The sequence below is a fragment of the Rhinolophus sinicus genome, linkage group LG11, assembly GCF_036562045.2.
Source record: "Rhinolophus sinicus isolate RSC01 linkage group LG11, ASM3656204v1, whole genome shotgun sequence".
Taxonomy (NCBI): Eukaryota; Metazoa; Chordata; class Mammalia; order Chiroptera; family Rhinolophidae; genus Rhinolophus; species Rhinolophus sinicus.
In genome coordinates this window covers 7,293,572-7,317,754 of record NC_133760.1, presented here as the reverse complement: position 1 = coordinate 7,317,754, position 24,183 = coordinate 7,293,572, and the positions used below count along the sequence as shown (strand labels likewise).

Genomic DNA, 24,183 nt, shown 5'->3' with positions numbered 1-24,183 from the left:
TCCACATGTGACGTGGCCTTCTGCCAATCACACTTACCATCAACTGTCTTTCTGACCTTGGACAGAAGTCAGTTTGCCTCTTTAGGATTTTGTTTCCTCACCTATAGAACAGTAGGACTAAGTTAGCTGGCCTTTCTCTAAAATCTCTTCTCATTCTAAATAGTCAGTGAACCTAATGAAATAGTGTTTCTCCTTGTTTCTTGTTTTTCTGTTTATTATTTTTATGCTTCTACAATTTCATTTAGGTATGATTTATACCAGAAAGTTTACTCATTTTAAGTGTACAGTAAGTCCTCACTTAATGTCATTGATAGTTTCTGTGACCAGTCTCATCTTGAAAGGCATGTACATTATTTTCAGTTTTTTCCCGTCCTTGGAATTTGTTGCCAAGAGCCTTTTAGGAATGGGCAGGGTGCTTGGCTGTAATGCACACCTGAGAATTCCTCCTGGGGACTGACTTGGTTTCACCATTGCCTAATGGAACACATAGTAGGTGCTCCACAAATAAATATTTTTGCATGAGAGACTGGTTTTTGCTTGTCTGGTCATTGGTTCCACTCTAGAGGGAGAGGAGCCTATCCACTGGTGTCCTCACAGGGTCCTCTTGCCTGCCTGCTCCCCTGGGCACCCATCAGGCTTTTGAGGCCAGAGCCCCTGGCCCTGGCCGCCCCTCACACACACAGTTTTTACTGCCCCATTCACAGTCCAGCCTCTGGGGAAGCAGCTGTCCTGCCGCCTGTGCATGTGTTTGCCTTGTTTGTGTGGTGAGTGTTTTTCCAGTTTACTTAATAAGATAGTGGCCAGACTGAACGCTTCCTGCTGCATTTTTCCACTATCTTGAGAGTTGGCCTCGCCATCTGTGAGCAAAAGGTCTCATCTTTTTATTATTCTCCCATGGCATGTTGCAAAACATTAAGCGTGAGCTGGTTTCCTGTGGCAAAAAGTTGACTTTGATTTGTTCTTTTTGAGGTTACTGTGAGTTTATCATAACAGGAGTGCTAAAAATATCGGGTCTAGTATGGAAACAGCATCCACTTACCAGCATGAACAATAACATACAGGTTTAGTCCCGAGCGGGAAGAAATGGCCTCTCCCAAGACAGGAGTCACTTAGCAGAGGATCCTCGGCATTTTAACTTTCTCCGTCTGTTCGGACAACTTGTGGAAAAGTACTTCAGGCCATCTCCGAGCCACAGGGTTAAGGCTACAAACACTCTGAGACCACATATTTTTTTGAGCACCTGCTATGTGCCAGATCCCATGCCTGGGAATCATCAGAGGAGGAAGAGTGAGTCTCCTTGCCAGTGGAAAGACAGACAAATACTTCTCCTCACGAAGAGAGCTATAACAGAGGGCTACGGAAAATGCTGTCTGTCGTGTGGTGCTGTTGTCTTCAGTATGTGCGAATTATTCCATAATAATCAAAAGCGAAGTACAGGAGCTCAGGGAACTGAGGGTCTGGCCATCTATGGGGAGTTGGGAAGTCTTCGCAGAGGAGGAAACATCTGAGCTGGACTTTAAAGAATAGGTGTTTGCTAGGTGGTGAAGAGATGAGAAGATTGCAGGCCGAGGAGGGGTACATGCAAGTGGGCAGCACTGCAGAGACCGGTTCTGGTGAGACTGGAGCTGGGTGGGAAGTGGCCAGACGGAAGTATCAGGGCCCTGCTTTTTAGGCTTTTTATCTTACAGTCAAGCCAGTGGTACCCCAACTGATAGGGTATCAGGGTCACTCCAGGAACATTTGGAAAATACAAAAAAAATAACTCAGATTGAATAAATCAGCATAACTATGGGTGGCTGACATCACCATATTTGGGTAAAGGTTTCTGAAGGGTCAGCCAGTTAGGGAACCCGTGTCCTGTGTCAAAGCCTTGATTTATTACTTGTTTTTATTTTAAATCCATTAAATACTACATTTCAAATGAGGAATACTGAGGCAGGAAAAAAAGGAACTAACCCTGGCGGCCCGGTGGCTCAGGCGGTTAGAGCTCTGTGCTCCTAACTCCAAAGGCTGCAGTTCAATTCCCACATGGGCCAGTGGGCTCTCAACCACAAGGTTGCCGGTTGGATCCCCACATGGGCCACTGTGAGCTGCGCCCTCCCCAACTACTGTGTTTCCTCCAAAATAAGACCTAGCCGGACAGTCAGCTTTAATATGCCTTTTGGAGCAAAATTTAGTATAAGACCGGGTCTTATCTAACATAAGACCCGGTCTTATACTAATTTTTGCTCCAAAAGACGCATTTGGGCTTATTTCAGGGGATGTCTTATTTTTTAATGTAGAAAAATCTACATTCATTTTTATATAGCCATGTCATCTTCTTCTGGAACATCATCATAACTTTCCAAACCCAAATTCTGTCTTCAATTTCTTGCGACTCCATTTCTGTAGAAACATTGGCCCCAATCTCTCATGTCCAGCAATCAAGCTCTCCTTAAATGATCCCTTCTTGTCCATGTAGCCTGCTCGTAGTGCATTGGCAACACAGCTGTCAGTGATTTTATCCCACAAATTCTTCACCCAAGTCACAACCTCTTGCAGGCTAGGCTTCACAAAGTTTCCACGCTGATTTCTCTCCATTCTATTTTCAATGTAGTCATTGATTTCCATGCGCAAATGGTCCTTGAATGGCTTGTTTGTTGCAATATCAAGAGTCTGGAGATAGGTAGTCATTCCTGTGGGAATCATTATTTGATCTACTCTTCTCTCTGCAAGGAAGTTCTTCATGTCTTTAGAGCAGTGAGTGCTGGCTGAATCCCAAACCTCTTTGACCACCTCGCAAAACAAGTGGCAGCATTCAATCGACTCACTTCCTTACAACTGCTTGCGTGCACCAGGCTTTTTTGGTTTCAAGAACATAAATGCCTGAAACACGTTCAAGCTTATCTTTCTTGCCATTAGTTATGATTAGAGTTGGGGCTTTCTTTCCATCCAGACGAATTGCCAAAATACAGGTAACACGTGCACTTTCGTAACCAGTGGAGGGAATGTAAATTGGCGAGGCTCTCCTCTGATCAATTGTCGTTGGAGATCCTTGGGCCATAAACACTGCAGTTTCATCTATTGCAATCATGTCGGAGAGCTGGTATTTAGAAAAGTCCATGCCATCAACAAAGGACTTGAATGCAAGTGCACGTTTAATAACTTCAGTATCTTCCAGCTTGAACAGGGTTGTCGATCTTAGAAACAGTTCATATCGCTGAAGGAAGCCATCCAGCCAGTGTTGTGATGCTTTGAATTCTTCTGGGGATATTTCTAACTGTGGTGCCATTGCAAGGGCAAATGCTTGACTATCAGCCCTGCGCACAACCAAAGCCTTCGCTCTCCTGTCAGCAATCCTTTCACAGATGATGTCTTACAGCTCAGGAAATAATGGTTGCCAACCTGATCCACACCTTTACTTCTTAATATTTCCCTCCTCCACCTGTTGACTGAGGTTACTGTACTCTGCTCGCCATTTTCGGACCAACTTTTCTTTGCAGAAAGCCATAAGATTCTTGCCCTGGGAGTCCTCCACGATTCCTTTCTTGTACTCGACAGAATAGCTCTCTCTTTTTTCACTCATCTTGTCGGCGTCAAAATATTATTCCCTTTAAATCTATCATTAAATCAAGTGTTATTGAAGACTTACGAGACAGGAGTGGCAACAAAAATGATGACAGTTAAGAATGATGGTCCACACAAAAGCGACGAAAAATTGCAGGCACCTAAATTCAGAAAACGTTTATTTTACACGAGTGCATTAAGCACGTCTGTTACAACACACGACGTATTGAATTATGAAGATTCATATTAGACACAACCATTTCCGTTCGTTATCAAGTGCACACGTTATTCGAGCGTTGTGTCTGTACTCTGGTTATTCGGCAATAAGTCTCGAGTTCATCTGTTTACATAGGCATTTACCTCGTCCCAAGGCGCCCACTTGGGTATTTACAAATAATTATAATTTATATTGTGTAAGTATTAATGTCAATAATATTATTTATATTTAATTATATATTAATATTTTTTAATTCAATGCGTCCATCGTGTGTTGCAATGGACGTACTAAATGCGTCCATCTGGCTGACGATCTTAACGGGCTTATTTTGGGGGTAGGGCGTATATTACGAGCATCCTGAAAAATCATGCTAGGTCTTACTTTCTGGGAAATAATGGTAGGAATGGTTTAAGCATAGGCTGCTTTGACATCTCCCCAACTACAGTGCCCCCTAGAGGCAGGAACACCCCATCTCGAGGAAGAATTGGTTTGCAATGTTGAGAGGATAAGAGTGGCGACACCAGGAAGGATAGTTCCTAAACTTGCCATGGAAAAGTGAAAACACTCGAGGACGGTGGCTTCCATGTCTGGTTGGGGGAATCCAAGATGGCGGAACAACACTATAGCACTGAGGGGTGTCTGATAGAGTTCTGTTATCCCCCCCAGTCCAGTGATGAATGCCAGCTGGTGTTGGAATGCATAGGCAGAAAGGCCTAATGGAGGTTCACAGGACTGTCTGTGCTTTAGAATATTCGGGGAGTTTTTAAAAATCAAAGTTCTCCAAGTGAGAATAACAGGGAGGGTTGAGAACCACTAGCTTTATAACCTGTTCCCAGTCAGCTTGACTCCATCTCGTAAATGTCGTAGTTCAGGAACACTCTGTGTTTGGCCTGCCCTTTTGCAATTTGCTTGTTTCTCTGAGTAGGAGCATCCCAGGGGGACAGCGTAGAAGCTTTGGAATCGTGAAGACTTGGGATCAAAACCCACATCCTTGAGCTGGGCAAGGGACTTGACCTCTCAGAGACTCATTTTGCTCATCTAGTAAATGAGGATATGAATTCCTGCACCTTAGAGTTTTTGTTTTTTTTTTCATTTTGTTTACACCAGCAAGCATCCAAGAGCAGCTGCTGCCACCCCGAAGTATTCTCTCTAGGTCCTGGTGATACAAAGATGCACAGCATTTGGTTCCCATTCTCAAATTTTTTCCAGAAATCAGAGTGGGCTCCCTGAGTCAGGTCATGGTAACAGGACATGAAAGTCTTTCTAGAATTTTGACCTGAGCTGAGTCTTAAAGAACGAGTAGAGGTTTATCAAGTTGAGGGGCTGTGTTTTAGGCAGGGGACATAAGCAGTGGCACAAAGCAGCATGGAAGAAATAGAGTCTAACAAGCAGTTTGATATTCTTAGCGTGTTTTTAGAGGTTTTACAAACCCAAAGTGCTGGGGGGGGTGGGGAAGCAAGTTACAGGTAGGTCCACGTCATGAAGAGCCTGCTGGCGAGCAATGCCGTAAGCTTTTACTTAAACCTCTGGGTGGTAAGGATTCATTGAAGGAGTGACTTGGTCAGCTTTGGCTTTCGGTACGTCACGGATTACTGTATAAGCGATGGTAGGCACAAGATACAGGGTAGACCACTTAGAAGGCTGCTTTAGTTTTGGTGAGAGATGGAAAGGGTCTGAGTAATGGTACTAGTGATAGGGCAAGAAGCACACAGAGATGAGAAAAAACTTAGGTGGTAGAACTGATGGGATTATATATGGGGGCATAAGGAGAGCAAGAAATAACTAGAGCAGTGATGCTTACTAAAGGTGCTGGACACTTCTAAGGGCTGTCATATTATCTCATTTAGTCCTCACTACAACCCTGAGATGTCGGGATTACGATTCCTGTTTTACAGCTAAGAAGACTGAGGAAAAGGACGTTGAAGTGTTGGCCCACTCAAGGTCACAGTTGTTAGTGATACAGTGACCCAGTCAGCCTGACTCCTGGCAAGGCCCATTCTCTTAGGACCTTAACAGGTGGCTACTATCAAGGCAATACCAAGGGTATAAAGACGAGGTTTGTGGTTCAGGTGACTAGATAGGTGGTTGGTGGGCTTGTCAACAAAGACAGCAAATACGGGAGTCGAATATGAAGGGCCTGTGGGACATCCAGGAGGAAGTATTTGGTGGGCAGTTAGGGCTCAGAGAAGTCAAGAAGTCATCTGTCAGCGATTTGAGAAATACCAGAAGATTTTGGTAGAAACTGCAGGAGGAATTGAGTTGGCTTATGTATCTATACAGAGTGAAAAGATAATTCTGAGATGGAAACCTTGGGAACAATCAAACTTAGGAGTGCCCATATAGAGACTGGACTGTGTGCGAGGGAGAAGGAAAGTCAGGGTCTGAAAGGCCAAGGGAGCAGAGTGTAGGTGGTAATTAACACTGATGGAGTGATGAGTAAGTGCAATATTTTATTAACAGCTGCATTTTACATGTGATTCCCTCATACTTGCTCAAGGCCACACATAAGTGGTTGAGCCAGGATTTGAATCAAATATTTGAATCCTGCTTGAACTATGCCAGAGGCTTGCTCTTAACCACTACGATGTAGAGCCTCTTGGTACATAGCGAGAGCCCTGAAGAAGCAGGATGGATGGATCAAGGATGCCGTGAGAGGGCTGGCCTTGAGTGGGAAGAGGACCCGCTCATTTTCTTGGAAGAAAGGTAGTAAGAGAGAGTGTGTGCTGTGGATAGTTGGCAGGAGGCGAGGAGGGGAGAGTACTTCTGGTGAACCTAGTCTTGGTGAAGCTGGCAAGGTCATACCTACAGATGATGGTTGAATTAGATGTTTGACGTGGGAAGAAATGCTTTGTGAACAGTATGGAGTCCATAATCTTACTGGTGACTGTCAAGTGATTATATTTTCTGTCTGAGGCTCTGCGATGTCCAGTCTTACGGGTGAAATCAGGTCTCTGCTCCAGCCCCCCACTCATCTCCTCCTCTTGAGTTGTAATTGAATTTAAGAGAGTTGGTTTCAAGCATTCTTGTCTGGTTTTTTTTTTGCACTGATCTGATTTTAAACCACTTGTAGTCAGGGACTTCATCCTTGAAACTATTTATGTTTGTCTCTTAATACTCAGAGTTGGGCACATGGTAGGTATTTGGTAAATTGTTACTACTGATAATTAGGCCATTTTGTTAGCACTTCAAAAATGTTAAGTAGGGCCGGCCCGGTGGCTCAGGCGGTTAGAGCTCTGTGCTCCTAACTCCAAAGGCTGCCGGTTCAATTCCCACATAGGCCAGTGGGCTCTCAACCACAAGGTTGCCGGTTCAACTCCCGCAAGGGATGGTGGGTTGTGCCCCCTGCAACTATAAACGGCAACTGAACCTGGAGCTGAGCTGTGTCCTCCACAACTAAGACTGAAAGGACAACAACTTGAAACTGAACTAAGATTGAAAGGACAACAGCTTAACTTGGAAAAAAAAAAAAAAGTTCTGGAAGTACACACTGTTTCCCAATAAAGTCCTGTTCTCCTTCCCCAATAAAATCTTTAAAAAAAAAAAAAAAAAAAAGTTAAGTATAAGAAAGCATGGACTTTTGGGTTTAGAGTGAGTTTTCTTCATAAACACAAGGGGGTGCTCTTTAACCATCAATGCCCAGTAAAAGTTAAATGTCTATTTTAAAGCCTCAGACGGAAAGAGTGTAGAGAGTCTGCATTAGGCAAATTCCTGCGGGAACAGTAATGCAATTAGTTGGTAGGTATTTTAGCTATCCTTTAAAAGTTCACTGTCTTTGACATTTGTTTTCCCTCAAATTGAAGTATTTAAAAAAATTCTTCCTAGGTGTCTCTGGAAGACCCCGGAGCTCAGTTCCTGATCCGGACTGGGTCTGTTGGCCGAAACAGGGCTGAAGCCTCTCTGGAGCGAGCCCAGAATCTCAACCCCATGGTGGATGTGAAGGTGGACACTGAGAGTATAGAAAAGAAGCCTGAGTCGTTTTTCACTCAGTTTGATGCTGTAAGTTTCATAGAGTGTGTACGATCTGTGGCAATTCAGCAGGTTAAAGCACTAGTCATATGTACAGTGGATACACGAGAGCGTTATAACAAATCTCGAGTTCTGAGCTTTTCCCCAAGTAAGTTTATAAGTTGTGTTCTTTAAAGTTAGTATAGCGCTTTAGTAGAGTGAATGTGTTGGTAGGCAGTTGGGTCTGCTGTAGCTGTGAGTTGCTGTCTGTTGGTTTCTTTGGGCATATGTTCGCCTGGACCAGGTTTCATCATCGGTGTTTTGTCTTCTTTCCAGAATCTGCACATAGCTTTGATAAATTTTATTGCAAATGTTTTCTCCCGAAAACTTAACAAGTGGATGACTCACTTCTGTAGCAGTAATTTTTTTTGTTTGTTAGAAATATCAAACTACAGCTTGTGTTTTGTCTTTAAAAAGAGCACACCTGATCTTGGTCTGTCTGTTTCACATAGCCACTTGGGCCATGTTGCCATGGATAATTAGACCAAATCACTGTACTCATAGGCCAAATGAGGCATATCCAACCTCATTTGGTTTCACCGCCAAATCTATGCAGAGGTGAAAGGATAAGTTAAATTCTGTTTCAGTGTCTGTGACCTTTCAGACATGGTTCCCTGTACCCTGGGACAAAGCTTTACAAATGTTGGATAACCGTGAAGTATTCACAGATGATCTACTTGGTTTTTAAATGAAAGGCCCATTACACAAGAGGTTAGAATTTGGGTTGAGTAGTTTGTTTTTCACACTGTTATATTTCATATGTGCGTCTGTTCAAATATGAGCACAGAATGATGGATCGTCTGTGCATTTTGTCTTTTTTTTTCCCCTTTTTAATTCATTCTATTTTGTAGCTCCAAATACTGGAACATTTTCCATTTGGACAAAAGGCTTCTTTTCATTTCTTTATCCATAGTAACCACATTTGGTTTATTCTAAGTGTCCTTTAAACTTCTAGCAATTAGATAGAAGCTTTGTTAGAACTGAAGCATCGCTCCAGTTGCTTGCATGTGCACGGGCAAGCATGCCTGCCTTGAAGGCCATCTTTGACTGGTCCTGAGTAGGTTTGACAGTCACTTCTGACTCTGCACGCTTCCGTTTGGTCAGTTGATTGCATGTTCAACTGTGGCTGTCTTACCTTTTAGATTTGCTTTTTCCTTGGGAGGCTGTGTCCTTTCTTTGAATGACACCAGAGGCACACATTTCTTTGAGTGTTGTTTTAGTGTTCAGGCTGCCAGACAAGAGTAGAGAGTTTCTACCAAATGTATCCTTGTGCAGTTTCTTCTCTAACTTTCTATGTTCAGAAGAGAACACATGTAATTTAGAAGTTGTCTTCTTGGCGCTGATCAGAAAGTTTCTCCCGAAAAGACGGTGTTTTGTACAGTAAAATTTAGTCATTTCCAATACCTCAACTTATTGGAACAGAACCTACAGGCCTCAAAGCAGCATTGATAATTCCACTGAGTGAATCACCAGTTCATTGTCTGAATCGGAATGGAAGGTCACTTGTTCTGTAACCTTTTCTTTTGTCCTTATATTCAGATAAAATTTCACATGGAAAACTGGAAAAATAATCTGAACAGGACTAGTTTATCATCTTCATCTTAGCATATCAATCAAAAGAAGGGGAGAAAAAAATGCCCTTGTGTTTAAACGTGGCCTTTGGGTCAATTTAAAAAACTAGTTTTGCTTCTCGCTGTAGCTTATTCTGATTTTAATATATTTAACCACTTAGAAGTAACTTACACTAAGTTCTTACTGTCTTTTTCTTTTTTATGAAATGTGGTTTATATACATTTCCTGGATCACGGGGAACCAAATTCATTGAATGGCTTTTACTTTCTATCTAAACACATTTTGTTTTGGTTGCAGAAAGTCTCATAATTTACATTTTCTACATACTGAAACCTGCAACTTTTCTTTTGTCTTCTAACCATAGGATCCAAAGAACCTGTTGTACCAGTTTGAAACTAGCTTTAGACATGCCCAGAGAGACTGTTCATTAAGATTTATTGAGACATCAGTGCGGTGATTCACAGTTTGCAAAACTCACACCCAGCCAATTTCTTTCTTCCTGCAGGTATGTCTGACTTGCTGCTCCAAGGATGTCATAGTTAAAATTGACCAGATCTGTCACAAAAATAGCATCAAGTTCTTTACGGGAGATGTTTTTGGCTACCACGGATACACATTTGCCAATCTTGGAGAACATGAATTTGTGGAGTAAGTGTTGGGAGAGGAGGAGAGAACATTTTCAAAGTGTAGATGTATTCACTGATAGGAACTGAACTGTTTAAGAAAAGTATTTTACTATAACACTTAGAACATTGGGAAACCAATTCATTAATAGTTTAGGATACAGATATATGCGTTCAGAATTGTAGATGGGGCCGCTGCCTTCCAAACTCATGGTCTAATAATGTAAAGCATAAAGAAAGCGGAGTTCTAGGCAATCAAAGCACACCGACCACCTGGGGATTTGATCAGTCTGGACTTCAGAGGGTGAAGCACACTTTCTATTTAGGGAAGATTTGCTTGGATTGTACACATTTGTTGCCCAGCTTGGGCTTGGGCGTTTTCAGGTTGAGAAATAGTAAAATGAATATGAAATAGACGAAGGCACACTCAGCCAAAATCTACATTGGAAAAACTCTAAGGTCTGGAGGCAGGTCTGGTGCAACCAACAGACAATACCCTCTGGTTTTGAACATTGCGGTTGCAGAACGTGTTAATTCTCACATGATGAGACCTGCAGTGTTTTGAACTTGTAGCTTCTAGATGAACTATGAAAGATGATACTGTAAAACTATATGAGTTGGGTTTCTGGCTGTAATTTTCTGACCACTGTCCTGCCCTTCTCCACCTGTGAGAGGTAAAGAGAGACCCTGCTGTGGCAGGTGGCGCTTCCTACCAAGAGTGAAGAACTGCTTTCTTTAGTTCAGCTTTGTAGACAAGGCACTGAAATTCTCTGGTCTGCCAGTTTCTTTTCTGTTTTGAAGTGGAAGGAAACAAAAAGTTTAATTGGAATTTTAACTCAACATTATTAATTGGTAGCATTAAGTAGACAAAATAAGGTTGGAAGATTTAGATAAAATAAATATGATTGAACTAATAAGTAATGATTTGTACCCTACCATGTATTTTTTTTTTCAGATTAAGAAATTTTAGTTCAAACTGATCAAATCAATGACAAAATAGCATCATAATAAAGCTCTACTCTGCCATCTTGACCAGAAATCCTCTGGTCTGCAAGTTTCTTGCCTGTAAAATTGAGATGGGGAAAGGACAAACATGTCCAGAAGCTCTTGTAACTCTAATAACTAGAAAATTGCAGTTCTTTGAGCACATTTGAATGGATAAGTCATGGTAGAGAAAAGCAGTGCAGATTATTTGAATGTGAATTCTCCATTGAAGAGGGGAGGAAGTCAGTTCGGCTATTTATTTCATGATTCAAGTGGAACATTCACAAAGTTTACTGAGAGCTTACTAAGCAGTGCGCTAAGCGATAGATGTTATTTCTCTTCTTACAAGCGTCCTGTCAGGGGTTGTTACTCCCATATAGTGGGTAACGGGCTCACCAGTGGCCAACCTGGGAGTTGAACCCAGGTCTGTCCGACTCCAAAGCTTTTCCTCTTAAGCGCCATCCTATTCTGTGAGCTGGTGGTGCTCTTTTTGTTCTAATGGCATGATTCCTAGGGTAGAATGGATTCCTTCCCTTGTCACCCTCTAGGGAGAAAACCAAAGTTGCCAAAGTTAGCCAAGGAGTAGAAGATGGACCTGACACCAAGAGAGCAAAACTGGATTCATCTGAGACAACTATGGTCAAAAAGGTATGTGAACTGGGGGTGGGGGGGCCGGAAAGGGTGCGGGGGCAAAGGTCAGGAACCCTGGGGACTTGTATGGGGCAGGCAATTACAATTTGCAGAACTGGAAGCAAGTCTGGTAGGCTTGAAGGGAGGGGTGTGGAAAGACTGGGCCAATGCTTGTCCCAGTTACAGCGGGGCAGCTGTTGCTTAGTGCCAGCCAGCTGAGCTGTGATGGAATGTGTGGACCTGGGATGCCAGATGTGAGTTTTCAAGAGAATAAGACATGTAGATTTGTTTGTATGCTCTGTCCCAAACTTTGTAATACTGGCAAGCTACTCACCTTGGTTTGAATGCTGTTCTCGTCAACACTGGACACTAAAGAGAACATGTCTGCAGGACTGATTTGCTCTGTGGGCTACCGATTTGACCCCTGTTTTATGGAGTAACGTCAGAAAGACTGTTTTTGAGCTAAGGCTATTACTTTTGTTTAAAAAAAAAAAAAAAAAGTCCTAAGTGGGCAGGAGACAGTTTAAACTTGAATTGCTTTTGTTTTGTTTCTTTAAAGTTTTGTTTTGTTTTCATCAATCTTTCAAGAAGAAAAGCCTCAGTGTTGACAAATATTATTAGGTGTATATTTTTAAACATATATTTAGTCTCTACTTGGAATTAATACAGTAATTGAAATTCATTTTCTAGAAAGAGGAGTGGGATGGGAATCTGAGATGATGGTTTCCTAGCCAGTGGTTGGACCTGAGAAGGGAATCATATGATGGGGAAAAAAAGATGAAGTGGCCAGAATTGGTTTTGGTGACCGGAGAGAAAAGACACCACCAAGCCCATATTTACTCTTTGCTTTGTAGATTTAAACGTTGAGAAAGAAAAACAGCTGGTCAGAGCATCGAGTTAAAATTGCTCTGAAGGGGGGATTCTAAGAAGTGCAGAAACCACAAAAGAGATTGCAGAAAACCACAAAAGTGGAACTCTTCAAGTTTCCAGCAAGGCTGCACTGGAGTTTTTTCTTGCTCTTTATGTTTGTACTGGAATAGTTTGATGCTGTGTGATACAGAGGAATTATTAAGCCCTAATTTTAGTGTCTATTCACAGGACCATAATTATCCAGAGTGAACATTGGTGTTTTGGCCAAAACTTGAGTCCTTTTCTTCCTTTCTTTCTTTCTTTTGGAGGCCCAGTGGAGGCTTATCTGAATAGCTCCGTGAGTTTGGTGGGGGGAGATAAATTGTTAACTAACGGAGGAGTACAAAAGCAGCTTTGTGGGTGCTGTCAATTTATAAATCACACCCTCTTACAAGTGTGACACTTGGCCTTGGTGTGAAGGGTTTTATGGCTTAAGGGCTTCTCTGATTGAGGCGGGTCTTTCACATTCAAATAGAGAGAGTGCCTAGCTTTGTTAGCCCTTCACAGCTGGAAGTTTCCCTGGATTCAATTCTGACAGTGCCCACTGGGACGGATCTGGAAACCTCTTTTGGGAGCCACTTTATCTAGCTATGAGGAGAATGTGGGCAGCCCGGGCAGGCACTCTGCGGCCTTGCGTACCATTCCTGGGGCTCGTCAGCCACAGAGCTCTTTGTGTAGCCTCTTCCTACATGGGGCCGAATTGGAAGGTATCAAAATATTCCCCAGCTGACATTGTTAGTCAGCTGTTTCACTTGGACAATTCAGGCTTGGATTCCAACCCCGAGCCCTTAAGGTTGCGAGGCATTCAGTGCATTCCTGATGACAATCCCTGGGATTCCAAACCTTGCCTTTGTGTGGCCTCACCAAGAGCGCTGGGGAAGGACGGCGCACTGGGTTTGGGCCATGGCGTTGCCACCTTGTAATAACAGGCCTCCTCCATTTTGGCAGACTGCTCCATGGTTTGGAAGTTTTCTTCCAACTCAGTAATTCCTTGATTCAGATTCTGCCCTTTTGCCTAAATTGTAGGGAATAACTCATTAGGTTACGCTCAGAGTGCAGGATGGGGGTGGGGAAGCAGCCACTTCCTGTTTCCTGTGAAAGGTTTCTGGTTAGGGTTCCCTTCCCCTCCCCCTTTTCCTTAGGTTCAACCAAATGTTGTAAAGCCACTTTTGCTTCAAGGTACACATTGTGCTCCTAAATTAGAAACGTTAAAAAACAAAGAGGAAAAACAGAGCTTGTGGTTTTCACACCCTCTAGGAAGACACTGGGCCTTTTTAGCATTTGTGCCATCATGAGAAATACAGCAGTGGGGAAATGCATAGCCCAGAGTGAGATGGGTGCTCAGGAGTTTGTTTGCCTCCTTTGGTGCCCTGGAGAAGTCATGAGACGGATTTCATCAGAATCGGATCTTGGGCACAAACCTGATGTAGCCACTAATGCACAGTAGATAAAGGCGAGAGCAATGGTTTGTGGTAGGAAGTGTTCAGAAAGGTTGCCCAGAGGAAGAGTTGTTAGAGTTGGCGTATGAAGGCCAATTTGCGCAGCATGGAAGCCAGGACCAGCATTCATTCAGTCACAGGAAACAGGATCAACCAAAAGCACGGGCGTAGGACAGAGTGAGTGACGCTGGCTTCCCTCATTCCAAAACAGCCAGCTGTTTTTGTACCTTTGAGTTGCAGATACCTGCTGTTGTGTGCAAGGCACTGTATTGGGTGCAGGGAAGCAGGGCCAGTCCTGTTGTCGCCATTTACAGCGGGTGCTGAAGCTAAGGACATTAAATGACTTGTCTAAGACTGCACTGCTCTGTTAGGAAGGAATAGATGGGGAGAGGGTAGACAGTGGCTTTAGTGTGTTGGCTCACCCTGCTACTGACCAGGTGAGTCCCCTGCGAGTTTCTACAGTAATTCTAGGATAAAGTTTTATGAGGATGGTGGGATAAAATATGTGAATATTGGGACATTCCAGAAAAACCTTTCGGATTAAAAGGCTACCCCCACGCTCCCGTGTCACTGCTCATGTTTATTGTGAGGGGCTGCCTGACATGAGTAGATGCCTGACATGAGTGGTTACTCGCCCTAGTAGCTCATTAAAAATTAAACGTAAAGTAGGATTTGTTCATGACATGCTAAGAAATACAGATTTAATTTTAACCTCTGCTTCTGAAATAGTAGGTGACTAATTTGGGCACTGTTAATACTCTCTCATGAATTAGTTGTGAAATTTCACAGTGGAGTAGTGATTCATTAGTTTGATTCCCCCTCTCCGAGCAGTTTGTTGACAGCTCTCATCCTCCTCTCACCCCCATCCTTAAAGAAACATTCCTGGTGACTGACTAGTCTAATTCCTCCTCCTTTATCTGGCACCTTGATTTGTAATGCTGACTGTACTTCACGTTACTTGTCAGTGTCTCTCCCATTGGAGTTGAAGCTCCATAAGGACCGGGCCGTTTTGTCTTCAGCTGTATTCCCAGTGCAGTGGAGTTGTGGCTGTTCCTGCAGGATAATGTCACAACTCTGGAGGACATCGTCATTTTAAAAAAGAATTACTGAATTAACTTTCTGTGTGATCAATTAAATAGATTAACCTTGTAGTACATTCGTTTTCATAGTTAACTAGGTTATTTGAGCTGAGTTAAGAGAACACATTCCAAACAGGACAAGGGACTTGGCCAGAAATATTTAGAAGTAAGTCAGTGGGTTGCCTAGGCCGGAGCGCTCAGGCCAGAGGTTCAAAACCTGCTAAGTGTCAGAATCACTTGGTTGGGGTGGGAGGAAGGGAGAGCCGAGGAGATGGCCGAGTTTGGTGGACCAGGTGATAGCAGGTTTTCCAGTGGGGCAGTCATGGGGTGTGAGGTGGGTGCTGGTGGTGCCTTGTCTCACAGGGGAAGCGTTTCTGGGCTCCAGGGATGAGGACAACGGTCCTTCCCAGCGTCACAGCACAGTCCAGGCTGGTTTTTTATTGTGATTTTTTTTTTTTTAAAGATCTTATTGAGAAAGGGGAGCAGGACTTTATTGGGGAACAGTGTGTACTTCTAGGACTTTTTCCAAGCCAAGTTGTTGTCCTTTCAATCTTAGTTGTGGAGGGCGCAGCTCAGCTCCACGTCCAGTTGCCATTGTTAGTTGTAGGGGGTTGCAGCCCACCATCCCTTGCAGGAGTCGAACCGGCAGCCTTGTGGTTGAGAGCCCACTGGCCCATGTGGGAATCGAACCAGCAGCCTTCAGAATTAGGAGCATGGAGCTCTAACTGCCTGAGCCACCGGGCCGGCCCCTTTATTGTGATATTTGGTACACAAAAATCATGCGACATCATTGCAAGTTATGGAACATAAAGATAAAACTGTCCCACTTAAAAACCAACACATTTCCAGTACTGTGGTACCAATCCGTGAGCTCCTCTCTCCTCCCCAGGGCTGCTGGTGCATTTGTGTGGACTTAATAATGTGGACCTGGAAGGGGCGGATGTGGCCCTGCTTGGCAGGGGGTCTTACCATGTGTTTGTAAATCTAAACAAATGGAATAAAACGTACTGTGTGCAGTTGTAGGTCTGCATGAAGAAGGCTGTAGCCAGCCGTGTACCATCACCCAGTTTAAAGTGCACAGCGTTACCAGTGTGGTCCCTTCTCAGCGTAAGCAACACGGCCCTCAGTCGTGTTCTCATTCCCAGGCATTTCTTTTCACTACATATGTATGCATTTCCCAGCAATATGGAATTGTTTGATATGCTTTTTAACTTCTTAAAAACTAGTTTCATGTTCTGTGTATGCTGCCACCTGTTTTTTACGAGCAGCATTATTTTTGTGAGGCCATCTGTGTGTTTAGTTCTAGGGCTTTGCTGTCCATTATGATAGCCACTAGCCACATGAGGCTATCTAAATTCAAATTAATTAAAATTAAATAAAAGAAAAAATTCAGTTCTTCAGCCTCACTAACCACATTTCAAGTGCTTAGTAACCACATGTGGCTTTTTGGCATTCGTATTGCAAAGCACAGACAGACATTTCCATCACAGCAGGTTCCTTTGGACAACACTGCAGGACATTCTCTTTTTTTGGCTGTAGCATATTTGTTATGTCACTACATCACTGTTTATTCTGCCATTGATGGACATTTAGGTGTGTAAGTGTTTGCTGTTACAAATTGGGCTGCAGTCAGTGCTTTGTGTGTGTATAGCTAATCTCCTTGGGCAAAGGTGTGATTTTTCTAGGGTAGATAGACACTCAGGAGGAAGATTGGGGTTTGTACATTTTCACCTTCACCAGACCCTGCTGCTGAATTACCCTCGAGGAGTTTTATCCATTTATGTTCCAGAACCAGTTCGTGACGGTAACGTGCGCTAACTTCATTCAGGGTCTTTGCCACTCTGCCGAGTGGGACAACTGTCTCCGATTGTGGTTGTCATTTGTTAGAATGTTTTTCAAAACTGGAGTCTCCCATGAGTAGGTGTGGAAATTAGACCTAGAAATCTGTAGTTTTGAAAGTTGTTGCAATTCTGATTTACATTCAACTTTATAGCCAGAACAGTATCGCTTTTTGTAGATGTTTAGCCTGAATGAAAAAGTAAACTCAGTTCTCAATCCCAAATACAGGAAACGGAACAAGTTGAGCGAATGTGAACCCTGCTCCGCAGTAATGACTAACATTCCTTTCAGTATTTCTGTGCGTATGCATGATAAAATTGGAGTGCCTCTTAATGTACATTGATACAAATAAAACATATATAATGACCTAATGTACGTGACATATATATGTGTTGTTGTCTTTTGCTTTTTTTTTTATTCAGTATGTTTTCATAAGCACTCCCCAGATTTTATATCTATTTTGGAGAGCATGGTTTTAAATGGCTATGTAGGTTTTTCGTTTTTGCCGTGCCGTAATCTATCGAACCGGTCTCCTGTTGCATTGAGGTTATTGCAGTTTCCCACTCTTCTAAATGGCTCAGCACAACCCCATAATTTGATGGCTGATAGACTGTGTGGAGAATTCATCTTTTATATTTACTGCTGGGCTTTTTGGCAAATGAAAAGCAGGTTGGATCCTATCAGCTCACGGGTTTATTGAAAATCTAGTCTATTCAGCGCTGTACCTTTCACTGTGGTCTCTGCCTCAGGAAGCTTTGAGGAAAGGAGATCAGTTAAAGGTGTAAGAGGGCTTGTTATTAGTCTTAACTAGACTGTCAGATTGAAATCCTTAAGGCTCAAAATCTCAGGGGAGGAATGGATAGTGGAAGGGGGTGTGTTAATTATTCTAGACAGGGGTCCCTGGGCTGAGGGCATGGAGAAGTGGGAGGGGTGAGTGAGGTATGCAAGTTACGTTTTAGTGTGTTCATTCAGGCAGACGCCGTGCTGGGTGCTTCATCTGAGAGATCCTTCATTCCCTGAAAGCACTGCTGGTGAGGTGGGTAAGGCAAGCACCATCTTGTACAGATTAGGTGACTTGGTTAAGTTTTGTTTTATTTTTCATTGTTGTAAGTGACGATAATAGATTTCATTTGAACAGCAACAACGAAAAGGGATGTTAATTAGAGGCCCAAGAAACATTGAATAACTACTGTGATCTGAGAAGGGTAAAGACCAGGCAGCTGGGGAGCCTCAGAGGCAGTAGGAATTTGGCCTTTCTCTTTAGAGCCCTGCCATTAATGTGTCTCTGTTTCCAACTTTCAAATTCTCAATTCCCAGGAGAGAAAATCTGGCCAGGCTTGGGCCGTGGGCCCTCCTGTGTGTCATCTGTGGCTGGAGGGCTGGTACATGTTGTAGGCAGGGCCACTGCAGGATCTTCCCTGACAGTTGTTGCCACAGACAGGCCTAAGGGGTAGTAAATTCATTTGCCTAAGGTCACAAGTTAGTGGCAAAACAGGGAATTGTTCTGTTCTGCCCTCAGATTTGGGGAGGAAAGGGGGCCTCTCTGCTTGGCCCTGGTGCTCTAAGTTCTCACTCTCTTTCTTCCAGCTGTTCCCCCTCGTAGGACCAAGCAGATAGCTTTCCTCCGCCCAGTTCTAGACCACAGTCTGGATACCTGGGACCCCAGAGTCTCCTTCCCAGAAAACCCAGGCTTTTGCGGTCTTCTTCCCTAATCTGCCTCTGGGGCGCAGATCTCACCACAATGTCTGCATTCCTGGGCCTGGAGGGTGGATGTTTTGGTGGGAAAGTATGGGCTAGGGGGGCACACTCAAGTGCAGAGCCTCTTGCATTGTGGGACAGAGAAGGGGAAAAGGGTGGGGCAGCTCTCCCAGTGCACCTCATTCTGGCATGGAACTCCCAACGAGTGTGAGAATTCGAATTCCAAATTTGAACCTGGTCTTCCGGGTGGTTGTGGAGAAAGTATATTTGTCAAGGCAGAAGAATATAATATCTTTTATTTAATAGCTTGTTAGTGTGATTTATAACTACATATGTTGACATGATCTATGGGTTTTCATTTGTACTCTTGCCCCAGGCCCTGAAAGTGTTAGAGGCGGGCCTGCCTGGGACTGAGACTCTAAAAACACAACTTTTCCCCCCTCGTTCATCATTAGTGGCCTAATGAATCAGTGGATTCTTAGCATTGCTCTTAGCCAGGCAAACTACAAAAACTCTGAATTAAGTTCTTGATAGTTTTTCAAACCTGATAACACTTTGTTTCCTGATTGTGATGGCATTCCTAGACCATTCTGCTGATGGCATCATCTGTGTTGTAAGACTTGTGAAGAAGGGTGTGGCAGTCTGTATCAGGCACCAAATGTCACTAGGCTGACTACAGGACTTATCTTTTGAGGTCAAACAGACCCATTGACCATAATGTTTGCGGGCAGTATTAACATCTTATATATCAGCCTTTACGATGGATCCAAACCCCAAAGGAGTGATTCTGAGAAGGAAGGAAGCCACCTTAAAAACCATCCCTGTTTATCTTCATTAACAATTTGAACTTTCGTCTTATCAAATCCATTTTGGTCCTTAGCAAGCTGTGTAAACTGCCTGGTAGCTTATAGGTCTTGGTTCACTAAACCTCCTAAATTATACTGTTCTCTCTCTCTCTCTCTCTCTCTCTCTTTAATATCTGGGGATGATGGATGATGGGGTGTTTGGTGTGTGTGTGGAGAGAAAGAAGAAAGACACATACCTCTGTAAGTTTGAAATTGCTTATACGTTCACACACACCTATCTTAAACTCAGTAAAAGTATCTAGTACTAAGAACCATTTCTTTCTGAACCTTTTGAGAGTAAGCTGCCACCACGATGGCCCATCCATCACTCCCAAGTATTTCAGTCTGTATTTTCTCAAACAGGCCTTCTCCATCATCACAGACCAACCATCAAAACCAGGAAATTCACCTAGTTGCATCACTGCCGCCTAATCCTCAGACCCCATTCAAGTGTTACCAGTTGTTCCAGTCATGTCCTTAGTGGCAAAAGGATCCGGTTCAGAATCGTGCGTGGACCCAGGTTTTCATGGAGATTACAAGCCAGTTATTTTGTAAAATGCCCCTTAGTTTGGGTTCATCTGATTAGATTCTAGTTACACATTTTGGCAAAAAGACCACAGCAGGGATCTTCTCATCACATCCAGTGGACTGGTGCGTGGGTTCCATCTGCTCCTTTCCTGGTGGTGTTACCTTTCATCATGTGAGTAAGGTTCTGTCGCCAGACCTCTTTGAATACAATTCTTCTTTTCCCTGTGGGAGTAATAATGTATTTTGTGGAGAGGTATTTTGAAAATATGTAAATATCCCATTCCTCATCAAACTTTATTAGTTCATTTTAGGTCTGTGGCCTAAAGGATTCTAGTTTATTTAAAGTGTTGTAATCTTTTCTTTCTTTTTATCCATAAATTGTTCCACATTTGACCAGTGCAAGTTCCTGTAAGCTGGTTCCTGATTCCTCTTCCATGTCCCCATCATTCTGGAGTACTTCCTTGTTTCACGCACCGTCAGATGTTCCAGGTTCCTCTCCTACTTTTCCTGCCCCAGTTTTGAGATGAGCCATTTCTCCAAGGAGAAATGTTTCTCTTAGAAATGTTAGTATGGTGAATAGAAACCAAGATCAGGGTCTGCAGTGTGCTCATTGCTTCTAGAGTATCATTGCTTTTAGACTTTCTCAGTGGACATAGCTAGTTTGTGTGTGTGTGTGTGTGTATCAAATTCAGACCAATAACCACAAGCTTCATTCTAGTTCTCTCTTTCCATATTCTAATTCTTTTCTCTGACATGAGAAACCTAGCTCCCCAGATTCTCAGTATATTTACTTGTTGCATCAAGTTCACAGATGCAAACAGTCTCCTGCTGCTGCCCCCTGGGGATGCCCTTCTTACCCTGCTCTGCCCTGTGGCCTCCAGCCAGGCCACCCAGCCCCTCCACACACAACCTCTTCCCTGCCCTTCCTCAGTCCTAGCAAATGGCTTTTGGACCGAATTGTTCAGGAAAGGGAAAGGGAAACCATTTTCTTATTCATATTTAATTGTTTATATTTTAAAATATAAATACACCCTGGCATTTTTCCAAGATAATCTGATTTATCTTAATAGGTTTCAGCCATGCTTCCTCCTACCACAGGACTTTTGCAAATGCCATTTCCATAGCTTGGAGCTTTCGTTCAACCCTCTTTGCTTATTCTTGCTGTTACTAGTATTGTCATCCATCATCAGCAAACCATTCCTCTACTGAGAAACATTTGTTAATTTTTGTTTGTTTTTGTTTAGTATCACAAAGACTGTTTCGTTGAGTGTCTTCAGACACAGTCTTATTCACCTGTGCGAGTATTTCTGCCTAAAAGTTGTAAATACAGCCAGAGTTACAGAGCCAGAATGGAACTAGGACTTGAGCTTTGCTTTGTCTTCCTTCAGTTCAGAGTGTACGTGCCATTCATTGCTGTGTCCCCAGTGCCCAGAAGAGCACACAGTAAGTGCTCGATAAATGTTTATTAGATTTGAGTGGGCCTCAGCTTGTTTTAATGAACAGTAAACCTTAAATCATGACATTTCTCCTAGATGGTGAAGAGCTGCTGCCTTGTGATTTAAAGTGAACATAGTTTACCCCTGAGCTGTTGTGCCTTTTTTCAACAGAAGGTGGTCTTCTGCTCTGTTAAAGAAGCTCTGGAAGTGGACTGGAGCAGCGAGAAAGCAAAGGCAGCTCTGAAGCGCACAACTTCGGATTACTTTCTCCTTCAAGGTGAGGGCGCGATGCTTCCTGATGAGCGGTGAGCACTGTGGGCTGATTCCTGCAAATGTGGCTGCAGAGTCCAGACGGTGTCTTGATGTTTTCCCTGAGACGAGTTCCACATTAGCTGCTTCTCAGTGGCCACACATCCGAGTAGAGTGAGTGAATAGAGAGTGTCGGAGTGAGTGAATAGAGAGTGTCGGAGTGAATGGAGACGAGGCCTATTATTTGTTGAAATGAACTGCGCTCTAAAGCTGAGCCTGAGATAACGGTATCATAAATCAAGCCGACCTGTCAGTACCACTCTTCAGAGTTCTTCTTTGGCCCCCAAACCAGCCTTCCTCTCCTGAAAGGCTTTTCTTCTCTCTTTCCTCCTTGCTGGTTGGCGCTCAGAGGGCTGCTAGCTAACTATTGTCAGTGTTCTTCTGCCGGGCACTTTCACTTTTTTAAATATTTAAATAATCATGAACATTGAGTGCTTAGCATGAGCCGTTGGGGATAGATACTGTTACTATTTTACAGACAAGGAAACTGCATCATGGAGCGATTAAGGTTACTCATATTCTCAAAGGTATACAGCAAGTAAGTGTAAAAATAATGGTTTGTTAATTAGTGTAAAAATAACCCAAATTTATTGTAGAAAATATCAGAAATGATTTTTTTTTTTAAACACCTTCACATGTTTGTGTTTTGGGGGATGTGCTTCCCGACTGGTTTTTCTATGTCCCAGTTCGTGTAGCCCAGTATTTGCATGGGATGCTGGAGTTCCCTCAGTCACCTGTCCCAGGCCCCGTGCGCTCACTCCAAGGCCCGAGAGTCAGTAACTGCAGAACCACAACCCATTCTCAGGAGGATTCAGGGCAGAGAGATGGAGCTGTTCTTTATAACATTTTCAGAGCAGCTTTTGATTGCGTTTGAACAGTCTTCAGCTTTCCTTTCCGCAGGGCTGAGGTGACAGCTGCATCCCACCTCCTTCCTTCTCTTTTTGCAGTCTCTAGGGACCCCCTCCAAGTCAGGACAGGCGGTAGTCACAAAAATTCCTCCCCAAAGGGCAATACATAAAACTTCCTTAATATACTAGTAAGATCAGACAAGGCTATAGGTTATCTTCACATTATCTATGAATAAAGCTTTTCCCATACTAATTAATGGTATTAAACAGATTGGGGACAGAGAGAGGTGGGGCGTGAACTATTTTAAAACACTTAATATCCATTTGTATAGGAATGATTAAATGGGTTAAATAGGAATGAGTCTTACGTGTGGAAGTATAGGACTCAGAAAATAACTCCTTTAGGGACAGGACAGGACAGTGAGGAAATGCCACCTGGAGTCAGAGCCATGCTCTCCTGGCCAGGGTGTAGAGAGCACTTGGCCTGGCCCATTGGGCGGAGCTGATTGCTCAGTGCCTGGCACACAGAAAGTCATTAACAGGAGCTGTTAATTTGCAAAGGTTTGGGTTATAGCCTGAGCATTTCTAACTGCTGCTTATAAAAGGAGTCCAGTGGTATTTAAGTTAACCATGATCTGGTGATTCTTACTGGGGGTCATTAGCAGTGTCTGGGGACATTTTTGGTTGTTACAACTGGGGGTGGAGTGAGGAAAGGGCAGGGGTGTTGCTAAATACCCCACGACACGTGGCACAGAACAGATCCCCATGACAGAGCTGATCTCTCCCCCAGTGTCGGGAGTGCCGAGGGTGAGAAACCCTGACCTAACCCTTTGCAGTTTCCAGAGTATTTTCTCCTCCAGTTATCATCATAGCACTCTTAGGAGGTGGAAAGGGTGAGAATCATCCCCAGGTTGCTTTCCTGAGATGAGGGAACAGAGACCCAGAGAGACTCGGTGTTTTGCCCAAGAGGACAGATTGTCAATGGCAAGGGAGGTAGGACCGGAACAGCCCAGGTCTTTCAAGTCTAATGAATAACACTATGTGAGATACCAGGTAATAATAGCACCAGGCTCCATTCCCAGTGCTCATTGGATGCTCGCCGCATTCGTGTGAAGTAGCTGCTGTGCCCCCATATAAAAGGCACAGACAGGCTGATGAAGACCCAGGCCTGTGGCCATCCCTGCCCTCAGGAGCCTGTTGAGATGGGGGGACACAATGAATACCCTGGAAACGGGAAACGTGTACATTTAACCCAGATGCTGCTGACCTTCCCCATCAGAAGTAACCGGGGGCTGGGGGAGGAGACACGTCATGAGCAAGAAGCAGGAGCTTGAACATTATGACCCGCGTGGCAGGCAGTGCGCGGTCGTTCAGAATTTGAGCTTTGGAATCACAACAGACCTGGCTTTCAGTCCTGGCTCAACCACTTTTTGAGGTGGGTGACATTGAACCCAACAGACTTCAGGTCCCCGAGGCTCACTCACGTTTCCGCCTGGCCACGGGGGTGTTAATGTCACTTGCCTCAGAGGGCTTTCGTGAGGCTGGATGGGGGCTACATGCAAAAGGCTGGCACAGAGCAAGTCCTAGAGACCTGGGTTGTTCGTGACGTTGTGTGCTTTGTGGTTTTTGTTAGTTTGTTTTGGCGTGTAGTAGAAGTTTTGGGGTTGACTCAATTT

The 24,183-nt window shown here is 43.7% G+C and overlaps 1 protein-coding gene across 1 annotated transcript in view; it reads left to right on the top strand.

Moving 5' to 3' along the window:
* The window catches only part of SAE1 (SUMO1 activating enzyme subunit 1), a 65,181-nt gene that overhangs the window by 11,939 nt on the left and 29,059 nt on the right, over nt 1-24,183 (top strand). The window contains exons 3-6 of the mRNA XM_019752593.2: nt 7,586-7,759; nt 9,846-9,988; nt 11,496-11,595; nt 21,522-21,627. Coding sequence (XP_019608152.1) covers nt 7,586-7,759; nt 9,846-9,988; nt 11,496-11,595; nt 21,522-21,627 — 523 coding nt within the window. The remainder of the gene's footprint in view (nt 1-7,585; nt 7,760-9,845; nt 9,989-11,495; nt 11,596-21,521; nt 21,628-24,183) is intronic.